This window comes from Paramormyrops kingsleyae, chromosome 13 (assembly GCF_048594095.1).
Source record: "Paramormyrops kingsleyae isolate MSU_618 chromosome 13, PKINGS_0.4, whole genome shotgun sequence".
NCBI lineage: Eukaryota > Metazoa > Chordata > Actinopteri > Osteoglossiformes > Mormyridae > Paramormyrops > Paramormyrops kingsleyae.
The window spans coordinates 20,521,867-20,548,933 of NC_132809.1; the positions used below are offsets into that span (position 1 = coordinate 20,521,867).

General features: G+C 42.7%; 2 protein-coding genes across 3 annotated transcripts in view; one reads left to right on the forward strand and one right to left on the reverse strand.

Annotated features, from left to right (window-relative positions):
• c1qtnf4 (C1q and TNF related 4) lies at positions 1-18,709 on the forward strand. 2 transcript variants are annotated; one of them, XM_023817210.2, is made up of 3 exons: positions 1-275; positions 10,914-11,022; positions 16,493-18,709. In XM_023817210.2, exons 2-3 carry the CDS (start codon positions 10,923-10,925, stop codon positions 17,605-17,607), a joined length of 1,215 nt encoding a protein of 404 aa, XP_023672978.2. In that variant the 5' UTR covers positions 1-275; positions 10,914-10,922; the 3' UTR covers positions 17,608-18,709. The 2 variants fall into 2 exon arrangements, with proteins under 2 accessions (XP_023672978.2, XP_023672979.2); XM_023817211.2 differs by lacking the exon at positions 10,914-11,022 and having other exon boundaries at positions 5-275.
• LOC111846727 (protein FAM180A) overlaps positions 18,558-27,067 on the reverse strand; it is a 13,579-nt gene continuing 5,069 nt past the window's right edge. The window contains exon 3 of the mRNA XM_023817213.2: positions 18,558-19,653. Within this exon, the coding sequence (XP_023672981.1) occupies positions 19,315-19,653 (339 nt within the window). The 3' untranslated portion in view covers positions 18,558-19,314. The remainder of the gene's footprint in view (positions 19,654-27,067) is intronic.

Consider the following 27,067-nt stretch of genomic DNA (forward strand, 5'->3'; position numbering starts at 1 on the left):
CTCCAGAGTCCCCCTTAAGGAGGAAGGACCCCCATTCAGGCACATCCCTCCAGTCTGTACAAGCTCTACACGCAGCCTGCTGGAGAGCAGCAGATTGAGCTGCTCTCACAATTTCTGGATAGCTGCTTCTTGTGTCGGGTCCAGCCTATCCTTCTCTGCTCACCAACAAGGTGTCTTCAGTGCAGCCCCAGAGACTGACCCTCAACTGCCTCAAGTCTGGATCCATTCTGGCTGAATTGAGAAGAATTGGAAATATCCCTTTCCTGCAGGCACAGGTAAGACTATCAAAGGATTGTATTAAATTCCTGGGCTTGAATACACACTGTTAGGGATGCAGGGTTGGCGAGATAACACAACGTAACTGTATCACAGCATGTATAATAAATTATTCCTGATCAAAGAACACCACAGACTCCCTAAGTGTGCACGGCACCTGTTTCTCACACAATGATATATAAACTTTGTTTTATGTGCTCCACTGCCTGCACTCTTTGTGTCTGTCCATTTCACTGTAGATGAGCCTCTTTTTTTCCTTCAACGCATTTGCACCCTGTTCAAAGGGAGGTGTTGCACCTTCTCTAGTTTACTATTCTGACTCAAGGCTTTATATGTTCAGCAGTTGTGAACGTGTGGACAATAGCGGGGTGATAACTGCTTCTTCATATGAGCAATGTCAATTACACAGGCACTTGATGGAAAATTAATGGCTTCAAATACATTACCTGCAACATCAAAGGATGGTTATAGAGGCAGTGTTTCTCGCAAGCGAGAGCGAGAGGCATCGTAGCAAAGAAATGAACAACTTATTTCTGCATATCTGTAATGGAATCAGACCCGTTGTGCGTCCGACAGCAGTGATATGACTGAATCTGCTTTTCACTGTTGTTATCTCCTGTGGCCTTTCTATTGGGTAGTCCTCTGTTAAAAGGCGGCATTAGATGAAAAGCAGAATGTTATTTCAGCCTGAGGTGGCCTGCAATTCATTGACAGTGCTTTGTTCCAGCTGGACTAAACAACATTGAGATGTTTTGGCGGTGAGAATACCCTGCAGCTCCGTCTGAGCTCTGACACCACACTGTATTCTGCCTCGGGTTCCCTTACCACTACACTCCTTTCATTTTTTCATTAAATATGTGCAGCTGATGTCATAAATAGTTACTTCGACGATACACATCAGTATGTGGCACCTCAGGAAGAAAATCCACAACAAAGGACAACGTGACTAGGAGGACGTGCTTTCTGGCTGCACTGGAAGAAGTCAATGCATCGTAGCATCAGTATAAATCTTAGTAATAAAGATGGGTTCTGACTTTAATAGGCATCGGTAGAACTGCAATGTTATATCTGCGATCAGTCACTAATGCTGTAAGGGTGCTTTGAGAAATCCCCAAGTACAAATTATCATTAATGTCACAGCACGGAAAAGCACTAGATCTAATATGGAGAGAGGATCTCCTCTCTTCTAATTAACATGAATGATTGGTCCAGTTATCTGGAAGAATATTAGTGTTATCCTAGAATTAGCAAAGAGAAGTGCTACGTAATTGCTGCAATCTGTGTCATTGGTAGTTGAATTGCAACCAATATTAAGAGTGGGTTTTCCTTGTTCTGCCTCTTACCATCAAAAACTAGTGACAGATCAATTTCTACTGATACCCATGTACTTTAAATGAACACCAGTTCAGTGCTACGGGTCTAAGATTAGTCAAACTGATGCTTGTGGGAATGGCATCCTTTTGCAGGTTGGAATGGAAAGGTAGACTCAGCTACCTTCATGAGAGCTTAGCCTGTATGGGGAAAGGGAAAATTAAGTAGGTTTTTTTTGTTCCCTAAGGTTATTTGTGACTCATTTATATGTAATGTGTATTTATGCATCTGAAACCTTAAAAACATTGTTCCGAAAACGCATGCTCTTGCCTTTTTTCAAATTTGAACTATCCTCCAGAAAATGCATCAAGCATTAATTTTACAGGTACATCACACTTTCAGTTCAGTGGAAATTCTATTTATTCTCCATTTTATCTCCAGTCATTGGGCAACTATATTTATTATAAACATCAGAAGTCATTTTATATATATGTATGTAGCTTTCATGCACCAACATGAGAGATGCTTAGACTAAAATAGAGGAAATAGAGGTCCTTCTGGCACAAGAATGAAATGGACACATATTGTGTTTTTTTGGACACCTCCTGGTCAGTTCTGGGGATTTCTCCTTCTCTAGCTGACTATTCAGTGAAGTGAGAACCATCATTGATCAGTTGCGTTCAAGTGCTGAGGTGCAGAAGCTGAAAGCTGAAGTAAAAGCTGTTTACAGGATAAGTCCTCCTGACAATCCTTTCATCCAGAGGTGTGTGAAAGCAGATGTACGGGAGAACTGATAAGACTGGGGGGTGTCTTTCCTAACAGTTAGACGACATGATGATTTTTGATCGTTTTCGCCAGAGCTTGTTGAAGATTTTTTTTCCCGCAGTTATCATACTCAGCATTACTCTGAAAATGTCTCACTCGCATCTTGTCAGCTTCCATTCAGTTACCTGCGGTGATCAGGAGTTTGAAAAGCAAACCTGGAGCAAAATGGAGATGATGCCAAATGAAAGATGCAGGAACTTTTGCATGTTAATATGCCTCAATTTAATATTTTACATCCCATCGTTTTGAAGAAGGAAAACCTTAGTAGGACTAGTAACTAAAAGCAACAGTGTCCTGTTTTTAATAAATGGAGTAATAGTGTACTAAACCTTATTGACCATGAATTAGAGTTTTGTGTTTTACATCACATTTGAATTGTCCTGTTTTCATAGTATGAGACATATAATTTCTAATTATACCATTATTAAATATTATTTCTGAATGCCCATATGCATCTGAACATAAGCCACCTGAGAAAACCATCAAAATTAAGGGTGTGAAGAACCATCTTCAGTGAATAAACATTGTTATTACTGTGCCTATTTTTGGTTTTGATTATTAATAGAATTGTGCAGAGCTGTTTTGTGAGGTGTGAAGGATGAGGATGGGAGCTGTCTCAGGGGGGGGGCGCTGCTGTGTCCCCATGCAGCCACGCCAGTCTCCTCCATGTGGTGCCTTAGATGTGGAGAGCCAGATAGCTCTGGGCTTCACGCATAGCTGGGACGGCAGCACCGTGCTTCGGGATCTGGGTCAGCCGCTTTTACACACAGAAGCAGCAGCCATCGCCCCTTCTCTCTGGCAGCGGACTTGCTGGCTTCGTTATGTTATGCATTGACCTTGTGTTTGTAACAACAAGAACATCTAATTCATGTGGAAGCAAAGATTTGTTTAAATTAGTGATCTGTGGTTGTTGCCACGTAAATCATGTTCCTCCCCTGCTGGATGTCCTGGTTGGCATAAATTTCCAGGTTATGGTTCACAGGTCTATTCAGGGGGATAACATCTGCATAACACTGTGTGACAACCTAAAGCTTTAATCATGCAGAAGGTCCCATTGCACTAGTGCTCCAAATGCTGATTGAAGAAATGTTATAATAATTTGTTGATCAGCAGGTGAGCTTGGCAGGGACTGGCTGGTCCCTTATGGGCAGGTACCAGAAAATCCACTACGTGTGTCTGAACTGATGTGTTTTTCAGTTTTAGACAAACACCCATGTCTGTATAACAATAAATGTATTTTGCAGTATCTATACAGCATCATATAGCTGCATACTTTCTGTATTGCATGAGGTACCTTCATTTTGGTGTAATAGTCCAAAGTCTTCCACTATAACTAATTATGAGCTAATTTTCATTTCTTGCCTCCAAACACGCTTCCTAAGGGTTTTATATTTGGCTCCATGCCAGCATTCTTCATAAACCATCTCTATGACCAATCTACTAGACAGAGTTCAATACAAATTTTAATACTGTATTCTGACTCGATTAATTTGTATAACCTGCTGTCACAGCAGGCTGATTGACGCACTTTAAAGTTTCGTTAACAAGGCATTTATTTCTTTGCGAAATGGAAAATGGTGTCATGTCAAATCATGTCCTCACTAATCCATTTTGCATATTTTAAATTATACAGTTCACTTGTGTAGTATGAACAAGAAATTAAACTGCCCAAGAATTAATTCAATGTTTATGATATTAATATTTTTATGTGCTTGATAGTTAATTTGCATGTATAAAAATCTTCAAGTACTACATGCATAGTTGTCTATTGTATATCTTCAGAATTAGTAAGTCATAGACTGCATATTACATTGTGATCCCACAGCATGGATAATTCCTTTGAAAATGACTTGTGGCTCTTCTATTGCATGACCAGAAAAGTAATTAATGTTGCTGTTAAGTAAGAGCTAATGCACAACAAGCCGTGCATGCAAACGTTTGTAAACACACGGCTGTGCAAGCAAAGAACTGCCTGACACAAATCAGAGGACTGTTGTCTCTGTGCAGTGCATTGAAATGTATAATGCATAGCTGGGAGTGCATTAACCCACTTACTCCACAGATACTACACATTTGACTTGCATGTTTGTACTTGAAGACATTATTTTGACTTATGAATCAAAAACATATTTATTAGTAGAATTACTACTAAGGCTTGGGCAGTATAACGGTAAAACAGCATACCATGGTATTTCCTTAATGCAAAACTGTATCTTGTGGACCCCCCTCCGCTCAACAGATTTTATTGGCAAGATTTCTAAAAGTAGCATTGCTTTTTAAAATACAGTTCAAATATTATATACCATGGTGTAATGTCTGGATGATATGAAGAATTAGATATTGCCCAAAACGTCTTGGTTAAACCTATATATGAGCCACTGTCTTTAATTTGAAAATAGTCCATTGCTAAGACCATAAGAAAATCATTAGTTTATAAGTCCCAAAGACCAGCATTTGTACAAACTGTACAAACGTGTAAACCAAATGTGTAGCAAACACGATATAAATAGATAAATGTACCCCAAGTCATTTTAAAGAAATGTAATGCAAATATATAAATGTGTGTGTGTTGTTTTATTTATTTAGCTTTACGTTATGGTGTTTATCCACTGACCTCAGCCTGAAGCACTATTGTTAACTAATTGAGAAATATCTTGGCTTGTATAGTTTCCATCGAATAACGTTAGAATAAAAGACTACAGTCATGCATTGGTTTACTACTGTAATTTAACTGGCCTGCACTACATGTGTGGTTATAAGACATTAATCAACACCCTTCAGATTGCAGAATTAGAAGCTTCAAACACATATGACTGCAGTTTACTGGGACAGACGCTTGACTCCATGTGACCTTGAGGGTGGAGGCGTCACATGACCTGAAAAGCTGAGTGATGTCACCAAGCTGCAGGTGTATTAGTGGCACCGCTCGGGGCTTATGAATGCTTCTCTTAAAATGGGGAGAAAGCAGTCTGCTGTGGGACCAGCAGGGACCGGCGTTTTGCTGCAGAAAACAATACCACTCTGTTCTTTGTTTTTCTGTGTGTGCTGCTGTTTGTGATTCTCAGACCCAGCATCCAGCACCTCTTGTAGCCTGTCTCAGCTGCTTCTCCCGGGTTTGGATAGAAGCACAGCTGCAGAAATGGGGCAGATTCCCACAGGAATTTTTAATTTACTTATTTTTAAGTTATACATTTGTAAAATAAGTATAATGTATGCCACCCTTTTGAAAGCCTGGCATAAAAACTACATATTATCTGCATAACCACATGCTATCAATAAAGCAATATGCACAGATTTACCCAGGATATACTGCTGAATATTTAAGGGTTACATCTAATGGCTGTTGACAGAAATGAAATTGTTAGCCTGTATTCACCCAATTTGCTACCCAAAATGCTGAGTATTTAATGTTCAGTGCTTAAAACCAAACAGATTCCAGTAGGGAATATGTTCAACAGATTCTTGTCATTCTGACACCGTATAAAACTGCCATTCTATTCTATTCTATTCTTCCATCCATATCCATCCATCCAAGCACTGTCTCTGGCAAAGGGTCTCAAGAGGCCTTTGGGGATTATAGGCATTGAAACACACTGAATGGGATGTCAGTACCCTGCATAACCACCAAATGCCATAACCACTTGTCAATGATCACCAAAGTGAGATGTGCGAAGTGCATGGTGTAACTGTTCTGGAACTAGGAAGAGTGGCTTATTGCTGCTGCATGGAACCTAAGCTGTTCTGAAGGCCATCTGTGCTCCCAAATTGAAGAATGACGGAGTAGAATCCTTCATGTGTGAACTTGCTAGGCAATGGGGAATGCTGCCCATGCTGATCTGAGGTCAGTGCCCAGCAGATTAAGTGTGCACTTTCCTATTTGGAGCATTTGCTGCTATGATGTTTAACACACACCTTCTAGTCACCCCAAAATTACAATGGTAATTGTGTTCTGCTGCATTGTGTATTCCATGCTTGATGATGCTGTCTGCTCATTTATGCTGCTTAGTAGTATCTCTGCTGCCTGGTCTGTGGGAGCATTGCTGCCCCGGGGCAATTTCCTGTGTGCCGACTCCAGACAGCCCATGTGATACTTTTTTGTTTGTTTTGGCTAGTTAGGATCCAGACCCAAAATAACAGTGATATGAAGTAAAGTCTGTGATGCAGCACCAAGATTTTTTTCCTTCGGCATGTTTTTCCAAATTATCATTTTGAAGATAACACCCATTGTTACACAATTGTTATCTGTGATAGCAATTGAACAATCATAATAAAAAAACAATTCTCTGGTCAGGGAATGTAATTGCTATTTTATACTTGCATATTTATAAGCAAAATATGAGATATTACTCAGGAATATGAAGGCATTCCCACAAACTGTTAAAGCTACTTCATCTATCAGCATAGTGACATTGGTCACTGGCCAGAAAATATTTCTTGTAAGGAAATAGACAGCAACATCTATCTATCTTCCAATTGAATATCCTGGGGAGGGTGACTGGGGGCCTCGAGCCCATCCTAGGCAGCACTGGGCACATGACTGGGGTACCAGTCCGTCACAGGGCACATACGCGCACACACACACACACACACACACACACACACACACACACCATATACACAGTCATACACTATAGGCAATTTAGAAGCACTAATTAGCACTGATGTTGGATGAGACGGCCTGGCTTGCAGTCTCCCCCCTAATTCATCCCAAAGGTGTTCTATTGGGTTGAAGTCAGGGCTCTGTTCAGGCCAGTCAAATTCCTCCACAGCAGACTCGCTCATCCATGTCCTTATGGACTTTGCTTTGTGCACTGATGTGCAGTCATGTTGGAACAGGAAGGGGCTGTCCCCAATACCCATAAAATTTCCATAAAGTTGGGAGCATGAAATTGGCCAAAATGGCTTTGAATGCTACGGAGTTCCTTTCACTGGAGCTAAGGGGCCAAGCCCAACCCTTAGAAACCAGCCCCATACCATAATCCCCCCTCCGCCAAACTTTAAACTTGGCACAATGCAGTCAGGCAAGTACCATTCTCCTGGCAACTGCCAAACCCAGACTCATCCATCGGATTGCCAGACAGAGAAGCGTGATTTGTCACTCCAGAGAACATGTCTCCAGTATTCTAGAGTCCAATGGTGGCATGTTTTACACCACTGCATCTGATGCTTTGCATTGCACTTGGGCCATGTTAGGCCATGGAAACCCATTCCATGAAGTTAGGCCATGGAAACCCATTCCATGAAGTTCTCTACAAACTGTTCTTGAGCAAATCTGAAGGCCAGATGAAGTTTGGAGGTCTGTAGCTGTGGACTCTACAATTGCCGACTTTTACACACTGTGTGCCTCAGCATGTGTTGTCCTCGCTTTGTGATTTTAGGTGGCCAATCACTTCGTGGCTGAGTTGCTGTTGTTCCCAATTGCTTCCACTTTGTTATAATACCACTAACAGTTGACCGTGGAATATTTAGCAACGAGGAAATTTCAGGAATGGACTTATTGAACAGGTGGCATCCTGTCACGGTACCACGCTTGAATTCACTGAGCTCCTGAGCGACCCATTCTTTCACAAATGTTTGTAGAAGCATGCAGTCTGCATGCCTAGATGCTTGATTTTATACCTCTGTGGCTATGGAAGAGATTGGAACACCTGAATTCAATGATTTAGAGGGGTGTCCCAATACTTTTGCCAATATAGCGTATATTTAAAAAGTAGTAATGAATGTCCCTGACTACAAGTATGTCCCCAAGGGAATCCCATTTTTATTGATGGGGTTAAGGCCTCCCAGCTAGCTGTAATTCCGAAATCTCTCTTTGTATTTTTAAATGCAATCTCAGGTGGGGTAAGAAAAGTAACAGAATGGACAACATAAAAGTGCTAGCATACCTTAGTGCAGCAGTTGTTAAAATGTGATTAGGGGCCGGGTTACATTAGTCAAAAGAGAAAAACCATAAACTTACAGTTTGTATTTAAATCTCCGTGACAAAGCTAAAGATGTCACAGACTTTAAAAATTATGAATATATTTAGGCCACTTGACAGCCTTGTAAACAAACATATAATGTTTTACTCATATTTTACATTTTATCAGAGTAATCATGATGTCCCCTTCTACTTTCGGGCTGGGGACGGTCATCCATGGCAGCTTGTACAGTTCATACTACATTTGGCTGCAGACGCGCATGGTCCCAGTTGGTGCATGCATACAGTAGTGATATTCCAGCAGATCAGGAGAGGGCAGATGTAGTGCAACAAATACAAATACAAGCAGTGTACTGTAACGGTAAACTTTTATGAACAGTTTTAAAGTTATTAGTGAAGCCTTGGGAGGTATTACGGTAATAAAGCATACTATCATGCCCCGGTCATTCCGACTCTCCTGTGTGCCACACCCCCTCATTTACCTTGTGTGGAATCCCCGTCTTATCAGTTGTTTCTAGTTGTGTTAATTGAGTCTGTGTATTTAAGTCTGCGTCAGAGTATGTTTCCCCAGTCCGGTCATTAACGTTGTTCAGCGTTCCTGAGTGGTTTTGCCCCTAATAAATCCCGCGTTTCCCCCAATTCCTTGGACTCCTGCCCTTTCTTTCTGGCTCTACACCCTGCACGTCAAGACAGATACCACAGTATTTTGAAATTCTTACGACAAAATTAGTTGGGACCCCAACCCTTCCTCCACCCATTCGATGAATTTTATCACCAAGTTTTCATAATTCTGGAATAGTGCTGCTTTTTTAAAATACCATATACGTAAGGAATAATTGACGACGGGCCGTTGAATTATTAGAAAAATAATGCACACCCGAGGTGGTGATGCGGCCACGACGCGAAGCGGAGTGCCCGTTACACCTCGGGTGTGCATAATTTGTCTAATAATTCAACGGTCCGGAGTCAATTATTCCGCTTATACTATGGTTGCCACATCTCAAGACATCGATCAGATTATATATTTCAAGGGATTCGTCCGGTTTTTCTACTTAAATCGCTATTGTGAGTAGGATTATTTCTTCCGCATCTCATCCAACAACTCTTTTGCTAGTTCCAAAACGTCATTAGCTGTTGTTTTTTTGGTGTTTTCTTCGTGTTTTTCTCCCTCGAGTATGTCTAGCTGTTCTTCGCTGATCGTTTTATGTCTTTTGTTGTTGCCGGCTGCCTTTGATGTCCGCTTCCGTTTATGTTGTTTTTCATCTGGACTGTCTAATACTGCTGCAGCCCAGTTGTTGAAAGTTTCATATTCACCGTAAATATTAAAATTTACTTTCGGAAAATCGTCTGTCATGTTGTTGTTTTTGTTAGTCCTGTGTGCTGTATAGGTACTGTATGCTAATTTCCGTTATTACAGTTAACTATGCGAAGTGATATGGAACTGTAATGCGGTCAAGAGAGCTGCCTGGAACTACGTTCGCCGTGCGTTTCCCTGAAAATAATTGCACACCTCAGAACGTTCGTCAGCCAATCAGATTCAAGCATTCAACGGTCCCGTAGTATAAATCTGTATAATATCGGTGTCAGAGTTTCCTATCTCCATATCTGACTGGAGTCTTATGGCTGATGGGTGTTCCCTTGTCCGTGGATCCAAAAAAACAAAAAGGACCGTCTTCAGTTCTTATTACTCAGGTTTATTATTTATATATTCTTTTGTTACGACAGAATGAGCAATTATCATAAAAGAAATAAACAGCATTTTTCGATCTTTCCATACAAAATTAAGAAACACAGTCAAAGAAAAACCGTGAAACTCTACTCTCGTGAAAGCCACTCTCCCTCTCCTCAAATTCCACCCCCTCCCCTTCAGACCATATGTGCACGTATCTCTCTTAAAGTGACAGATATCCTTTTAATCTCAAAGTCAAGTTCAATTAAATATGTGCAATAAGGAGCCATTTAGCTATATCGCTTAAGCACTTGCTGGTACCTCCAACCCTCATCATACAGCTGCTCTACAACTACTACTACAACAACAATGATTCTTTTGTAATTTGCTACAAATCTTGCACATGTGCTGTCAATACGCACAGATGTGCTACACATAAACATCTGGGCTACACACACATCGACCGCAGTTGTCTGCAGCTAACCTCTGTTAAAATCTTATCCAGTTCTATCCAGATTTAAAGGAACCCAGGGTTTTAGCCTGTACTACTTTAACAGGAAGACTATTCCATACTCCAATTACACGCTGTGTAAAGAAGTGTTTTCTCAAATTCAGTTTAAAATGTTTTCCCGCTAATTTCCACCTATGGCCACGAGTTCTAGTATTTAAACTTATATTGAAGTAGCCATTTGGCTGAACAGCATCCAGACCTGTTAGAATCTTATATACCTGGATCATGTCCCCCCTTAGTCTCCTTTGCACGAGGCTGAACAGATTCAGCTCAGCTAACCTCTCCTCATAAGACATTCCTCTAAGACCAGGCAACATTCTCGTAGCCTTACGTTGCACCCTTTCCAAGGCAGCAATGTCATTTTTAAGGTATGGTGACCAAACTTGCACAAAATATTCTAGGTAGGATCGATGGGGCAACACAGGGGACATGACGGGACAACAGCACCTGGGCAAACAAAAGCAAGAAACATCAACGGGGCAACAGGAACAGGATCGATACGCAAAACAGGTACAAAGACACCAACCAAAACACAAGCTGACAAAGCACAGGGAACGCAGACGCATACAGGGGCACCAAAGACGGGAACACAGAACCCAAGGACACCAAGGAGGGGGACAACGAAGGGACAACAACAGGGGACATAAAGGGAAAGGGTGGGGGGAACCAGGGAGCCGGAGGGAACCTCAACGGGCAGAAGGCAGGAGCAGCAGGGGCCACAGGCGACAACGAGGCCGGAGTTGGAGGGATCCTCTGTGACGGCGAGGCATGAGGCGGAGGGGACACCAGAGGGGGTGAGGAGGAAGGGGGAGGGGACACTGGAGGAGGTGAGGAGGGAGTTGAAGCCACTGCAGGCAAAGGCACCGGCGACCAACGAGTCACCACAGGGGGAACTGCAGGCAACCGTTGAGCAGGAGCTGGGGGGACCGTATGCGACTGCTGAGCAGAAGCAAGGGGGACCGAAGGCGAGCCCGGGGGCGGAGCGAGCGGGACTCAGCCCCAGTGTAAGTGTCCTCTCCCTCTACGGGACACTGAGAGATGGGGTCCTGGCCGGGACCTGCCATGATGGTGTGGTGGTCAGGGCGTCACTCCAGAGGGTGTCTCTTGGGGAGGTCTTAGGGTGAGCCCCAACACCAGCTCTTCCATCTCTGACAACTCAAGGGGAGCTGGAATGGGATTTGGGGTGGCAGGGTCTAGAGCTGGGACGGGAACTAAGTCACCGGGTCTGGACCAGGGACTAGAGTGGGAACCAGGGGAACAGGAGCAGGAACGATGGGAACAGGAACTGGAACTATAGTGGACGTGGAGTCTGGAGCTGACACTGCTGTTACTGGGTCTGGAGAACAGGCATACTGACCCAAGTGCCACTGGTTTAGTAGCATGGGCAAGGGAAATATATCCCAGCATGAGGGGCATCCTGGAGCCTGAGGATTGTCCTTGGGGGAGTCTGGTCATTCTGTCACGGCTTTGGTATGCAGGGCAGGGAAACAGGTGCGAGAGTCCAACAGGTTGGAGTAAACAAGGGGTTTATTCAGGGTACGAAAACACTCAGAGCATGAAACCACAAACAGAAGCGACGTCAATGACCGGACTAGAGAAAGACACTGACACACAGTAATAATCAACAGGACTTGAAACAGCTGGGGACACAGGGATTCCACACAGGGTAGAGACAGGGGCGTGGCTCACCAGAGGATTGGCATGATCGGAGCATGACACATGTACGTATGAGGTTTGCATTTGTGGGGGGCCCAGGCCCTGGGGCACCTGCTCTGGCTAGCTCACTTATCAGTCCATCCCTATTTGAGCCTTAAGATTGAGAGCTCTGGTTTATTAATTAGAATTTATTGAACCACCTCAAAGCTGCGCTGTTTATGGCTATCTCTATATCGCTTAAGCACTGATGGGCAATGATGGATGGCTTTCCTGCAGCACATGCTACAAGGACAAGGACAATAACACAGCTGGCAAAAGTGATATCACAGCTTTTTGCTTTGTGAATATCTGGTGCAGTTTTAAAACAACATTTATCTTTAAATTGATAACTATATAATCTATTGGAGATTCCATTCATCCATTTTCTTGGTCAGATTCTGCAGAAGTTTTATGGCATTCAACTTCCAGAAGGTTTTTATTGCCGTTTAGTTATTTGTAGCTTCTATTGTCATGGCCTGCATGTCCGATCCTCCTGTGTCCGATCCTCATTTGTGTCTAGTTGTTGTTAATCAGTTCTGTGTATTTAGTACTTCCGAGGCTGTCTTACCCTGGTCCGGTCATTGACGTTCGTACTTGCGTTTCTGTCCTGTGTTTTTGTGATTTCTCTGAATAAACCCCATTTAACCGACTTCACAGCATCTATTCTGCTTCCACGGACGCAATCCGTAACAGAATGACCGGAATAGAAAAGAAGAGGCCTCCCCTCAGCGAGGCGGAATACCTCGACCTTATGGACGAGGTAATCTACTGGCTAAGACAGCCCGAGGTAAAGGGTGACCCCGCGGCATGAGCCATTGCTTCGCCTGAGTCCGAGGCTTGTCTGCCTGCAGCTTCATTGACACTCAAACGTACTGAAAGGTGCCAGGGCTCTTGGGGATCCTCAGGATGGCATCCCTAAGTCCCTGAAAAAGGTGGCACCCACTGCCGAGGCACAAACCCCGGTTCCACCCCCCGTGGTTCCTGTGCCCGCAGTTCCTGTTCCGCCCCCCGTGGTTCCTGTGCTGGCGGATCCTGCTCTGCCCCCCGTGGTTTCTGTGCTGCAAATTCCTGCTCCTCCCCACTTGGTTCCTGTCCCTGTGCCCCTGTCCCCGAGGAGGTCTCTGATCCCCCAGACCCTGCTTCTGCCCTAGGTCCTATGGTCCCAGTCCCCAAGGAGGTCCTGGACTATCGGACCACCACTCCCTTTTCCTTGGTGGAGGTGGAGGAGGAGCTCGAGTGGGACCCTTCGGGGATCTCCCTGATTGCCCCATGAACCCCTCCAGTGGGTCACACCAGCCACCACCCCAGAGTGGTAGATCTCGGCCGGGTCCCCGTCTCTCAGTCTACCAGAGAGGAAGAGGACACCTGTGCCGGATTCAAGTCCCACCCACCCAGCCCCCTGGTTCTCCAGCTGTGGCTGCGCCTTCACCTGCCACGGCTTTTGCTCCCTCCTCACCTCCTCCAGTGTCCCCTTCGCCTCCCTCCTCACCTCCTCCTGTAGTCACTCCACCTTCCTCCTCTTCCCCTTCGTTGTCCCCTCCGGCTTTCTGTGTTCTCTGTGGTTTGTCTGTTATCCTGGTTGGTGTCTTGGTCCTTGTTCTGCATGTGGGTCCTGTTTCCTGTGGTGCGTTAACATTCTTGCTTTTGTTCCCCCAGGTCCTGTCCTGTGCTGTCCCCGGTTATGTTCCCTCCCGTTCCTTTAGGTGCGCCCGGTGTGTGCACCTTGGGGGGGGGGGTTGGGGTTCTGTCATGGCCTGCTCGTCCGATCCTCCCGTGTGCCACTTCCCCTTGTTACCTCGTGTGGAATCCCAGTGTTCTCAGCTGTGTCTAGTTGTTGTGTCTGTGTATTCAGTGCTTCTGAGTCTGTCTTACCCCAGTCTGGTCATTGATGTTCATCCTTGTGTTTCTGTCCTGTGTTTTTGTGATTTCCCTGAATAAACCCCTGTTTAACTGACTTCACAGTGTCTGTTGTGCTTACCCTGACGCAATCCTTAACAGTCTATATTCTTGATCTTGATGTTTGTTCAGAATCTCAGAATGGACACTGTTCTTGCACTACTAAGTCTACGCTGACTACTGAGCTGTTAATCCTCACAGTATTCCGTGAACCTTCTCAAAACAAACATTAGCTATTTTCCCCTTACTTTGATTTCAAGTTGCAAAATTTTGTACACTTCATTTTTGTTTTTCTCATTTTAACTAATGACGAGAAATACTAGCTGGTACAGTGACCTTGCAAAACAGGTATTGCTTTAAATTTTGTTTAAGTATCAAAGGAATGTACAAAATGACAATGTTTGGTGAATTGCTATTAATGCTACAGTGTTATAGTGTATTCCATCCTTCTCTGAATTCTTGAATACTGCTTCATTATATTATTCAATTATAGCAGTCCTGTAAGCGTGACAAAGTTTTTTTTTCTATTTTTCAGTGTCACTTTATGCAAGGCCGTAATTATAATATATATATTGGGGGGGGGACGTCAAATGTGTTCACAATGTCCCACCCCCAATATATATTATAATTATGGCTTTGGTCCCTCCAGTGTTGACTCCTTGACTATAGCCTTGACTTTATGTTACATGTTTACATGTGCAAACAGCAAGCTTGCCATGCTGTGACCTTGTCAGAGCCCAGTACATTCTTTCCTTTTGTACACCTGTCTTCCCAGCTCTGTACCATGATATTTACAACACTGTTCTTTTTATTTACTAAGAAGAATGCCATGTGTGATTCAAATATCAAGTTCAAAGCGCTTCAGTACTGCTGCAAGTCACTATATGAATATCCAACCTTTCACTTCCCCATTGTCCAGTCAGACTAGTTAGCTTGTTAGCCCGGTAATCTCAAATAATTCACTTTGACACTGATTTCAAAGCTCAAACACTGACATTATGCTATAAAACACATTCTACATGGATATTCTAATTGTATAAAATTGACCCTGACCATAACACTGACACCATTTGGTTTCTCAGACCTCTAAAAGCCATGTCAAGCTGTTAGGAACTGGAACCATCAACAGGGCATGGCATTACTTTGACCCTTAGCTGCTTTCTGCCATGGTTGGCAGACAATCTTAGATGCCTTCTCCTGAGATACATTATGAGAGAAACAGGTCATGCACTCTCAGGAGGTCTCCTAAAAATAAAAAAACGCAACCAATGACAGAAAGCATCTCAGTTACCTGATGAGATTGTGTTCCTCCCCCCATATCCATTCAATCGTAGTGTTACCCGCGGCAAGGAGAGAGCCTGTGTATGATAGTTCTGTCTCTTCTTTTAATGGATTCCTATTATGTAATTATGACACTGCAAAGTCAGTATCAGCCAATGAGTGACATGGACTGTAATCCCATGGTGTCTGTCTGATTAAAAACCATAAAGTTGGCCATATACTTCAAACAATGTCTGGACAAGAAGAAATCAAACACACTGGAGAGAACAAACCGCCACATACTTAAAACAAATCTGCCACGTTGTTCGTTCTGTGTCATGGCACAACCCTAGAGGGCGCAGAATGTTTTCCATGCAGCAGACCCAGATACAGTGCAAAAATAAACATATTGTGGCGAGTGCATGAGTCATTTTAAAATGAAAATTACCCTCTTCATTAACAGCCTCTATTAGTTTAACACTAGCAGCCACACAGACAGGGAAGCCAAAAATTTACATGACACTGTAAATTATACTAACGAAAGACATGCATTCAACAGCAAACATTACATGGCTCCAACATTTACTATTATAAGGAATGCAAGAATACACATATTAATTTACCATTTTTATAGATTGGTGCGGTGCAAAGCATGCCAGAAACTGCATAATTATCCGTGTTGACCAATTGTGTGGCATCATGTAATGTCAGCCAATCGTGGACAGTGGATGAGATCAGAATAAACTAAAAAAGTTTAGTTTATTAAATTATTAGGGACCCTGACACACAGAATATGTGTCATACAATGACGCATTGCCAAAAGAATGATGATTCCATCAGTTTCGTCACAAGTACAAGGCTAAGGCCAGCTTAACTCTAAATGTTGTTTAAATTGTTTCAGTGCGATAGCTTATGTATTGTCAGTGGCAAACACTTAAAATATGAAAATTCCTAATTATCATTTACACCCTGTTCAATAATGTTTTCCATAAAGTGATGTTTGTGTTACAGAAATATTATTGTTTTACTAGATAAAAAGATGAGTGCGCCTGTTGCAAATGTGATTAATGTAGCTACTTTATGTCATTTAAGAGATGCTTAATAATGGCCTAATTTTTCTCTTTTGCAGAAAAAATGACAGCTTTTTTCCTGATGGGCTTATTGTGTCACGGGATCTGTGAGTGGGCATCAGCCCACACCCCAGACAATGCAGTGGAGCAGCGATCAGCCTTTTCTGTGGCTCGGACCAGCAGCATGGAAGGGGGGCCCAAGATGGTGGTGACCTTTGACAAAGCTTATGTCAATATAGGCCATGACTTTGACCCCAAAATTGGCATTTTTCGCTGCCGCATTCCTGGTGCATACTACTTCTCCTTCACGGTGGGCAAGTTCCCCCACAAAGACCTGTCGGTGATGCTCATGAAGAACAAGAATGAGGTGCAGGTGATTATTTATGATGAGAACTATGGTGAGGAGCGGAAGGTGCAGAGCCAGAGTGCCATGCTGCAGCTGGACTTTGGTGACACAGTCTGGCTCCGGTTGCATGGGGACCCCAAATACGCCATCTACAGCAACACGGGTCACTACACCACCTTCAATGGCTACCTAATCTACCCAGACACCTATCCCTATCAGAAGACCAGACAACAAGATACTATCCACAGTTATGAGAAAGAAGTGGGCCACCATCACGGATTTGCCGATGACATGCAATCGGATCAGACCATTCAGAAAGCTGAAGAAGAAGAAGGTGAAGATGAGGAGCATGAGGAAGAGGACCCTCGTTCAGCTTTCTCAGTAGCCCGCACTCAGAGCATCGTAGGTCAGGATACGGACATCGCCAAGCACATACCCATCATTTTTGACACTGATTTTGTCAACATTGGTGAGGACTTCAATGTCTCCAGTGGCATTTTCACCTGCCGCGTTCCGGGAACCTACTACTTTTCTTTCAACATTGGAAAGTTACCCCACAAGATCATGTCTGTTAAACTGATGAAGAACCACTTGGAGGTGCAAGCGATGATCTACAATGATAGTGATGGCAAGAAGGCCCTGCAGAGTCAAAGCCTGATGTTAACACTGCAGCGTGAAGATACCATCTGGCTCTTCAGCCATCAGCATGATGGCTACGGTGCCTATAGCAACCATGGGAAATATATAACCTTTACAGGCTTCCTGGTCTATCCTGAGCTTCCCAGGCACAGACCACAGTTGACCAGGAAGCCTGAAAAGAAGATATAAACCTGCTTGAACTTCGTTAATTCAGTTTTTTCTTCTCTTTTTTGGGCATAAATGCCTATTTTTAAAGTTCTTCATTGCTCTTTTTCTTACACTTACGAGGTCCTTATCATTTTGCTACACAGGTCATGCTGCTTCCTTGGTCTGGAATGAATTTTCCCATGAATTATCCATAAGACTAACTGTGGAGTAAAAGGAATAATACATAAAGTCCTCGCTATTTTCATTTTCACCCAACATTCCACATAGAATTTTGATTTGAATACACTGCAAGGTGTTTAATGTGCAGTGTGTGCTGATTTTCCCAGATTTTAAAGTCACTTTGGAATTTGATTTTTATACACTAAAAAAGATATTGGCACTGAAGAACCCGAATCACCTCTTTGTCATCAAACCAACATCATAACTGTGTCAGATAAAAACAAATGGTTTTAGATGTGTTTCACCTCATTCAAAACCCGACAATAACACAATGTCTTCATTTGATGCTTGTGTACTATTCTCCGTCATTTGAAATGTATTGGAAGTTACCAGGTACCATACTATTTTTTTGTATATAGTTGTCAATTGTCAAAAACTGTTAAATGGTTATCATCAGTTTTCCTGTCAAGTACATTAGATTTAAATGGAAGTTCTGAATCCTTAAGGATAATATTACATGCATTTATATGGTCCTACTGCAATGAATATAAATTGTCTAGAATAACATGAACAAGGCCTACAATTAGAAGACAATACTTTATCTACGAACAACTTAGATGTATTGCAGGTGCATTGCTCATTATCTGCATGCTAACACATTTGGGCTTGTATAATGCAAGAGAGTATTTCATTGTAAACACTGTAACATGTGAAACACATTTAATTGCAGGCGTAAGGATTTTGTTATACGTTGGTGATACTTGAGTCATTTATGCTGTTATTCGTGGGTATATGCACATCTGACAAAAGAAGAAAATAAAAGATTTTTATTTAACACTGGATCATGGATCCTCTTGTGTACAGTCTAATACTTTCAAACTGCCAAAGTTTATGTTTAAAATGTACGCTTTAGTGAAAATTGCCTGTTATTTGCAAATGTAATAAATTGATATTAAAACCAAAACATGCTGATAGTCTGATCATTTTACAGAGAATAATTGATATTCACTTGTGCAAATACTGACTCTGCAAATGCTGTATATACTCCCTAGCATCATTCCCAACTATTTTAGAAGATGATATTTAAATATATATGCTATAAATATTATGTAAAAACTACCTGTATAGTTAAAAATGTGTCTATCACACACCAGACACATCATCTCTGAATGTTTGTATGGCTGATTCTAGAATTAAAGCTTATTATGTTTAAATTTATGCTTAAATAAGCTATCGTGTACACATGACATTTTAATTGTTCTGAAAGCCTTATTGACACTGAAATGGGAAAAAAATATCATGGAAAGCAATGAATAATTAGCTTACAGTTAAGAGCAGATGACAGAAAGTAACTGCAAATAGGAACAGCTGAAAGTAAATTATAATTTAGATGTTTTAGATGCTAAATCTTATACCAGATATTTTAGATGCTAAATTTTACATCAGAATACAGCATAGATACGGCTGACTATGTCATCAGATGTATTTGCATAACTGATAGTGAAGTAGAAGCAGTTTAGTTTTGGAGATCTTCTATGCTATACAGGAATTAAGTGGTGTTAACTATATTTAATTGGAGATGGCGTTAGAACGCAGGTCACTGAGGGCGGCATTAGCTAGGCGGGCCAAGACCCCACCCCAAGCCTGCTGATCCTGCTCACTTGTTTGCCTCTTCATCTGGTATGCGGAGTAGACTGCTCCCAGGATGAAAATCTCAAAACGTAGAGGATGCAGGCTCTTCTCCTGGGTTGATGACAAGGCCAGAAGCTTCTCCATGGCAACGAGAGTCTTCGGCACGTGGTCATTGAGGTGAGCTGTGAAGGCCCTGCCCTGACGCATGGATGCCAGCTCCTCATCCATCAGTGAGATGTTGTTGTCTGAATTGATGTCCAGCCCGCCCAGAAGAAACTGATTGAAGAGCAGAGACATTGCATTTACTCAATTTCTGTGCCTTGTATTCAGCAGTCTGAGTACACATGCAAAACTCCTCTTTTTAAAGTTTATTCAAAGAAAACAAAGCCCATTCAGAGAACTAACTCAACCCTAACAGGAACAGAAAGGGTTTTTTTCCAATCCACAATGTCAAATCAGTTTACTAAACTGCAGTTTAATCCAAAATACAAGCTGAGGTGAATACTTTACGGTCCCTTCAGTAGATCCTTAGTAGTTCCTTCTGTAGTTCACAATGGTTTACATAACTGACATATCTAGTAACAAATATAGTAACTGCTTTGGATGGAAGATTCACCATGATGCATTAATGATAAACAGATATGAGATCAGAATTTGAATAACTTGTGTTATTCATGACTTGTTCCTTCATAGCTCTTTCAGTAGTCTAGGTGTAATAGATATAGTAAATATAGTAACTGCTTGAAATAAAACATGCGTCACAACTCATGTTGTGTCATGTCAATGATGAATTACATGAGATCAGTATGTAACTAAGACTTAGTTTGTGGTTAATTAATTAATAAATAAATAATATTCAATTTATTTTCACAACAGAGTTGCCCCAAGGTGCTTTACATGAGTGTCATACATTGCCACATCTTTAAGACAGAATAATACAAAAACAGGGAAAAAGAGAGACAAAGAAATGCAAGAAAGCTAGTCAGATGACAACAGAGGTGAGGAAGGAAAAACTCACAAGAAGGGAGAAAAAAGAACCTCTCTGGGTCCAAGGTCAACTGGCTGCCCAGCCCCCCTGGGCATGCTAACATTATTGGAAATGAAAGAGTGCGCTTGCTTGCTATAAGCAAGGTAAAAACTGTGGTCAAGGTTAATGCCAAAGTTGATCAATGAGTCAGTTCTCCACACCAGCCTGTCTAGGGTGGAAAATTGAAGTCTGCACCCACGATGTTACAGTTCATAGGTCACATCCACAATGTCACCCCTCCATGGGACTGAAGCAGGACTCCAGCTCAGATGGTGCCCACCCCAAGCACCATCTGGATATGTGGAAAAGAAGGCAGAAAGCATGCGTGGTCAGAACATGCACTGACACATTAATGAACAAGCATAGTAGATATAAAACGGCACGTACAGCAGCATCAGCAGCTGTAGTTACGGTGTGTTATTTGTAAAGTTGTGGGTTATTGTTATTAGTGACCATGCATCTGTCTCTTCATCCGTATCCTTTCAGTCAGGCTGCAAACCTTCTACTAGGTGGCGCCTAAACACGTCACTCCTAGAGGACGAAGATTTCACTACATTAATTAGAAGAGAGTGGTCTTCCTTTCTGGAAATGAACTACTCTCCAGAGATCTCCCCATCTATACTCTGGGAAACAGGTAAGACCGTCATTAGAGGTATAATCATATCATATTCTTCATACAAGAAAAAGCAGCAACAGAAATTGGACTATACATTAGAACAGAAAATCAAACATCTGACGAACCAACTTTTTCACAATTCCTCAGATGATGTACAAACTGAATTAAAACATTTACAAAGACAATTGGACAGTATAATACAAATGAAAACACAGTTCTGCATCCAGCAACTCAAATATGACAAATTCCACTTCAGCAATAAGGTAGGAAAATTTTTAGCAAATATGCTACAACATAAGAAAGATAAATCAGTTATCCCATCCATTCTTGACCCCACAGGCTTTTACGACCCAGGATCCTCATGATATAAACAACATTTTTAAACAATTCTACAGTGACTTGTATTCTCAACCCACTCAATCTGAAATAGACTACTTTCTTAACTCTGTCTATTTCCTTTCACTATCTATGGAACAATCAAACTTGTTAGATCAACCAATTACAGTTGAAGAACTCTTCAAAGCACTCCAAAACATGCCTAATAACGAATCACCTGGACCCGATGGACTACCAGCAGAATTTTACAAGCATTTTTGGGATATCTTATCACCATTATTCATCCGATTAACTGCTGATATTAAAAATACTTCATTCATACCAACGCCCGCTGTCAAGGCACGATCCCCAACAGTGGTTCCTGCTGCGCCCCCCACTGCTCCTGAGCTAACAGTTCCTGCGCCGGCGGATGATGCGGCGCCACCGCCCGGTGCTCCGACCCCAGCGGTTCCAGTCCCGGCAGCCGACGCCCCAGCCCCAGCGGTTCCAGTCCCGGTGGCCGACGTCACGGCCCCAGCAGTTCCAGTCCCGGCAGCCGACGCCCCAGCCCCAGCGGTTCCAGTCCCGGCAGCCGACGCCCCAGCCCCAGCGGTTCCAGTCCCGGTGGCCGACGTCACGGCCCCAGCAGTTCCTGTGCCGGCGGTTCCTGCAGCACCCGCCGAGTTTCCTGTGCCGGCAGTTCCTGCTCTGCCACCCGTGGATCCAGTTTCTGCTTCGCCCCCTGTTTTTCCTATGTCTGTGGTTCCTGCACCGCCCTCCATGGTTCCAGTTCCTGCTCTGCCTCCGGATTCCATCCCCAAGGACATCCCAGATCCCTTGGACTCTACTCCCATGCCCCTGTCCCCGAAGAGGTCCCCGACTGTCGGACCATTGCTCCTCCTCCCTTAGTGGAGATGGAAAAGGAGCTTGAATGGGACCCCTTGGGGATTACCCTGTCATCCCCAGAGACTCCCATGTCACCAGCGTCCCTGCATGGCAGATCCCGGCCAGGCCCCCACCTCGCCATCTCCCAGAAGGGGAGAGGACACCCGTGCCGGGGTCAGGTCCCGCGCACCCTGCACCCTGATTGGCCTTCGGTCTCCCTGGATGTGGCTCGGTGATCGCCTGCAGGTCCCCCATCTCCGACTCATCAGTCGCTTACGCCTTAGCCGGTGGTGGCTGCGCCTTTGCCTGCCGCAGCTGCTATTCCCTCTTCCCCTCCACCAGTGTCCCCTTCATCTTCCTCCTTACTTCCTCCGTTGGTCCCTCCGCCTTCCTCCTTGCCCCCTTCAACGTTCCCTTCTGCTCCTCCCTCACGCTCGCCGAGGATCCCTTCAGCTCCAGCCTCACAGTCGCCTGCGGCCCCTGCGGCTTCCGCCCCTCGCCTGCCGGAGTTCACTCCGGCTCCCCTTTTCCCCCCACCCTTCGCGCCCCCTGTGTTTGCTTCCCATCCCTCTGTGCCTTCTGGTCCCCTTTGTGCCCCCTGTGTTTGTTCCCGTTTGTTGTCGTTTGTTGTCCAAGTTGGTCTCTTTGTGCCTGTTCTGTGTGTCCGTGCTGTTCCCTGTCGTGTGTTAATGTTAATTAGTCCACGTTTAAGTATGTTTCCCCAGTCCAGTCATTGACGTTGCATGTGCTTCGATGTCCTGTATTAGGATTGTCTTCCTAATAAACCCTGTGTTCCCTGATTCTGGACTCCAGTTCGTATTTCCTCACTCTGTGTCTCCCTGAGTCATGACAGATGCCTCTCACAATAGGTAGAAACCTGTTATTTTGACCTTGTGGGGACATTTTTTCAGTCCCAAAAAGGGAAAACTGAATTTCATTAAAATCTAAGAATGCAATCAAAAAACTAAAAATGTCAGAAGTCTTGTATTTTGTTTGGTTACTCGTTTACTATGATTAAAGTAAAGGCAGGGTAGGGGAGTCCCCACAAGGATATAGATACATAATCTGTGTGTGTGTCTGTGGAGTTTGCATGTTTTCTCTGTGTCATGTGGGCTTCCTCCAGCAGTCCAAATGGCATCACTAATATTACCCATTGTGTGTGCGAGCATCTGGGCCAGGGTGGATAGGCTCCAGGCCCTGCTGTACAACATAAGCATTTGGAAGCAGGATGGATAATCATCAAAATAAAACAGGCTTGGTAGCTTGACAACCCCAGATCTCAGCGCATTCTGGGAATCTGATGGACTGGAGACTTAAAAATTACATTTAGGTTTTAAATTTTTACTAATATAATATGGGCAATTACAAATTTTCCACTATTATGCCCATCTAATCTGTGCTTTTCACACACTCAGCAAACTATACAATTTCTACAAGTACTGGATTGATCAACTGGAAATATGAAAGCCAATTAAAGTGTTCTAGTTTTTTTTTTTTTTTTACATGTCCTAGTTGTCACATGTAACTTTGAAACTACACCTACTCATTTACTGCACATTACGCTTTGTGATGATTACCTTGGAGCTGGTCAAAGGAGATTTATCACCACACTCCCGACTTCCGGAGGCTCGTCACCTGAGTGTGGGGTATGTGAAAGGACAACGACCACCACACCACACAGATCGGTTGCAGGGTTGAGGGCTGGTTTTTTAGACCAAACAGCCATAGTAACAGCTCTGCCATTCCACCCACACTACCACCTCACATGCTCCGCTCCTCCCCGCACACAGTCTCCCACTTTTTTTGCGTTAAGATGCAGCATGTAGAGTGTGCTGTCAACTGTTTCACAAGTCCCACAAACTATCTACGCTTGGAAAGCTTCCTTCTTCAGCCTGAGAGCTCCCTTTACTGCTAGTGTCCACCACTGGGTTCTGGGATTGCCACCGTAACAGGCACCAACAACATTAAAGCCACAGTTCCACACAGCCACCTCAGCAATGGAGGTTCAAAATATTATCCATTTAGGTTCAATGTCTCCAGCCTCCCTCAGGATGAAAAGAAGTTCTTCCAGAGATACAAGTTGAAGATCTCAAAGATAGGGCCTCTGCCAGACTCGCAGCACACCCTTACTATGCGTTTGGGTAAACCAGGCCTATCTGGCATCTTTATCAGTTGACAGTTCAGCTCCTTGCTTCCCCTGAGTGTCCAAAAATGCGAACAAAAATCCAAAAAAACGATTACAAAATTGATCATGAGGCCTATTTTTAAATTGTGCATTTATGGTAATAGTAAATATCATAACTGTATAATGTTTGCAATGGAATGTGTGTGTTGCATTAGTATGTATCCATATTATGTAAATTGTTGACTTCCCTATCTGTGCTGCTGCTAGTTGTTAATAATGCGAGCAATGTCCATTTTGAAAGAACTGTCATCTTTATTAAAATGACTTGTACAGTTGCCATAATATGTTTTATTGTGTCCTGCATGTGGGTCTGCTTCATTGAAAATGTTCTACACCTTCTAGTGCTGTGGTGTGACATAGAATGAACAAGGTGGTGCTATTGCATTGTTTTCAAAGATGTGTTCGATTTCATTTTGTCTATTAGGTATGGGTAATACCACTGATGTTCTTTTCGATCTGATTTGACCCAATACCAACACTGGAATCACCAAAAACAATCCCAATACCGCTTTTCTAATCTTTTATGTGCATTTAATGGGAAGTAGTGCTGAATGATATTGGGAAAAATTCACTAAATGAAAAAAAGACTCAAGAAATTTACTTCAAATAAAAAATAGCTAAACAGAACTTATTACCTACCAATTGAGTCAGTTAAATAAGTTGTTGGTACTGCTGTGTGTTATACCAATGACACAAAGCTGTGTCGACAAAGCACTTGCTTTTGTTATCGTCTCTATCCAAAATATTTACATATAATGGAAGCCTTAACTACAACTTGAATGAGCCAGAAACAACATAATAATTGGTTCCAGAAATGCTGATTATGACTTTGGGGATTGAGTTTACTCAAATCTGAATACATTATATTGACAATGGTATTGGGACACCTGCCTTTACACACACATGAACTTTAATGACATCCCAATCTTAATACATAGGCTTTAATATGGAGTTGGCCCGCCCACCCTTTGCAGCTGTAATAGCTTCAACTCTTCTGGGAAGGCTGTCCACAAGGTTTAGGAGTGTGTTTATGGGAAGTTTTGACCATTCTTTCAGGAGAGCATTTGTGAGGTCAGGCACTGATGTTGGATGAGAAGGACATGAGAAGGTATGTTAATGCTCCCTGAAGTGTGGTTTCATGGACTAACCAAAAGCCATCATCAGTGGATTGCAGGAAAAAGCATTCACCACGGAATATTTCGCCAAAGAGTATGCAGATCCTTGCTTTCTGCAGCTGGAAATAGGAATATTAACGTTGGCATATTCTGAACATGAATTTCTTGTAATAAAGAAGTAACACTGCAGCTGCAGCAAAGGAGAGAGAACCGGCATGGAAAAAATGTACGATTAGTTGACACATAAGTAGATCACTCCAATTTGATTTAAAATGATGGATGGAATATTTTACATGAATGGTTCACTCTGTCAGGGATGGGCAACTCAAGTCTTCAGTTGAGCCATTTATTGACAGTTATGATAGGGCCAGGCAGGTCTGCTGACTGATTAGCCATTCCAATATTGGCCCAGCACATGCAAGCAATATAAAATTGTACTGCAACAATTTTTAATATAATTTATTTATTTAATAAATTTATTTTGTAATGTAATACAGACAGTCCTGCCCAAATGCATGATATTACACCGCAAATCTTTTCTAATACGATTTATGTATTAGTACCCAAGTCCAATACAACAGAGTCACAGTTTTCAGAAGCAAAGAAAAGAACGACATGCAACGCGATATGCAACGCGAAGACACACTACTTGAATGTAAAAACAGCTATCCAAGTGAATGATATTGATGTCCAATTCATAAACAAGTCCATCTTTCAAATCAGCTCAGTTCAGTGAATTGGTCAAACTGGTTTTCAAATCTAAAAGAAACTCTTTGCACTTCTACACAACATATTTGACAAATTATCATAAAACTATACAGCAAGGTTAAATTCACTTACATTTACTTTTTGTAGGATATCTGTAGCCATGTTGCTTTCAGTCCTCCTCTGTATTAAAACAAACTCACAGCTACGTAATTGGTCACGTCATCCACATAGCATAGAATTTAAAAAAATGTTCATTGTCCTCCTGTTACTGTAATGATTTGGGAAGCTGTGATTGTTTGGCTCCATTACTCACGGTTCGGTGGAGTAACTCCAACTCCACCTAGCAGACATACATATGTGGTGATTGAGGTATTGATTGATTCTGATCGTGTATTGACTAATCATCCCGAGATTCAAATACGTTGTCCATGATTCACCCATAATATTATTGTGCCAAGGTCGAACTGCACAAACATTTTTTCACTGATCACTTATAAAAACATTAATTTTTCACTGATCACTTATATAACATGTTTTTCACAAATAACTTGTTTTGCGGAACGCTTATCTCATCCTAAGACACTTATCTTGGTTTTGGGGAAGAAGAGAGAACATTTCCCAAGGATGCTTGCCTTATTTTTCTAGAAATTAAAAGAAAAAGTGTTACTTAGGTATGCTCTGTAGCTGCAGGCCGTTTCACTCCACTTAGATGAGAATTGGAAAACTGAGAGCGCATTGCTTGAGGGGAGGGGTGAGCCTGGCCAGCCCATTCCCTGCCCACACGCATACAGTCACTTTCTTAATTTAGTATAAAAGAAGCGGGAGAACTCAGCACTGAC

Excerpts from the sequence above, each read along its gene's own strand:
- c1qtnf4 (XM_023817210.2), top strand. The coding sequence starts at position 10,923 with ATGGGGCAACACAGGGGACATGACGGGACAACAGCACCTGGGCAAACA. Across the intron at positions 11,023-16,492 it reads AGGATCGATACGCAAAACAG|AAAAAATGACAGCTTTTTTC; the intron begins GTACAAAGACAC and ends TCTCTTTTGCAG.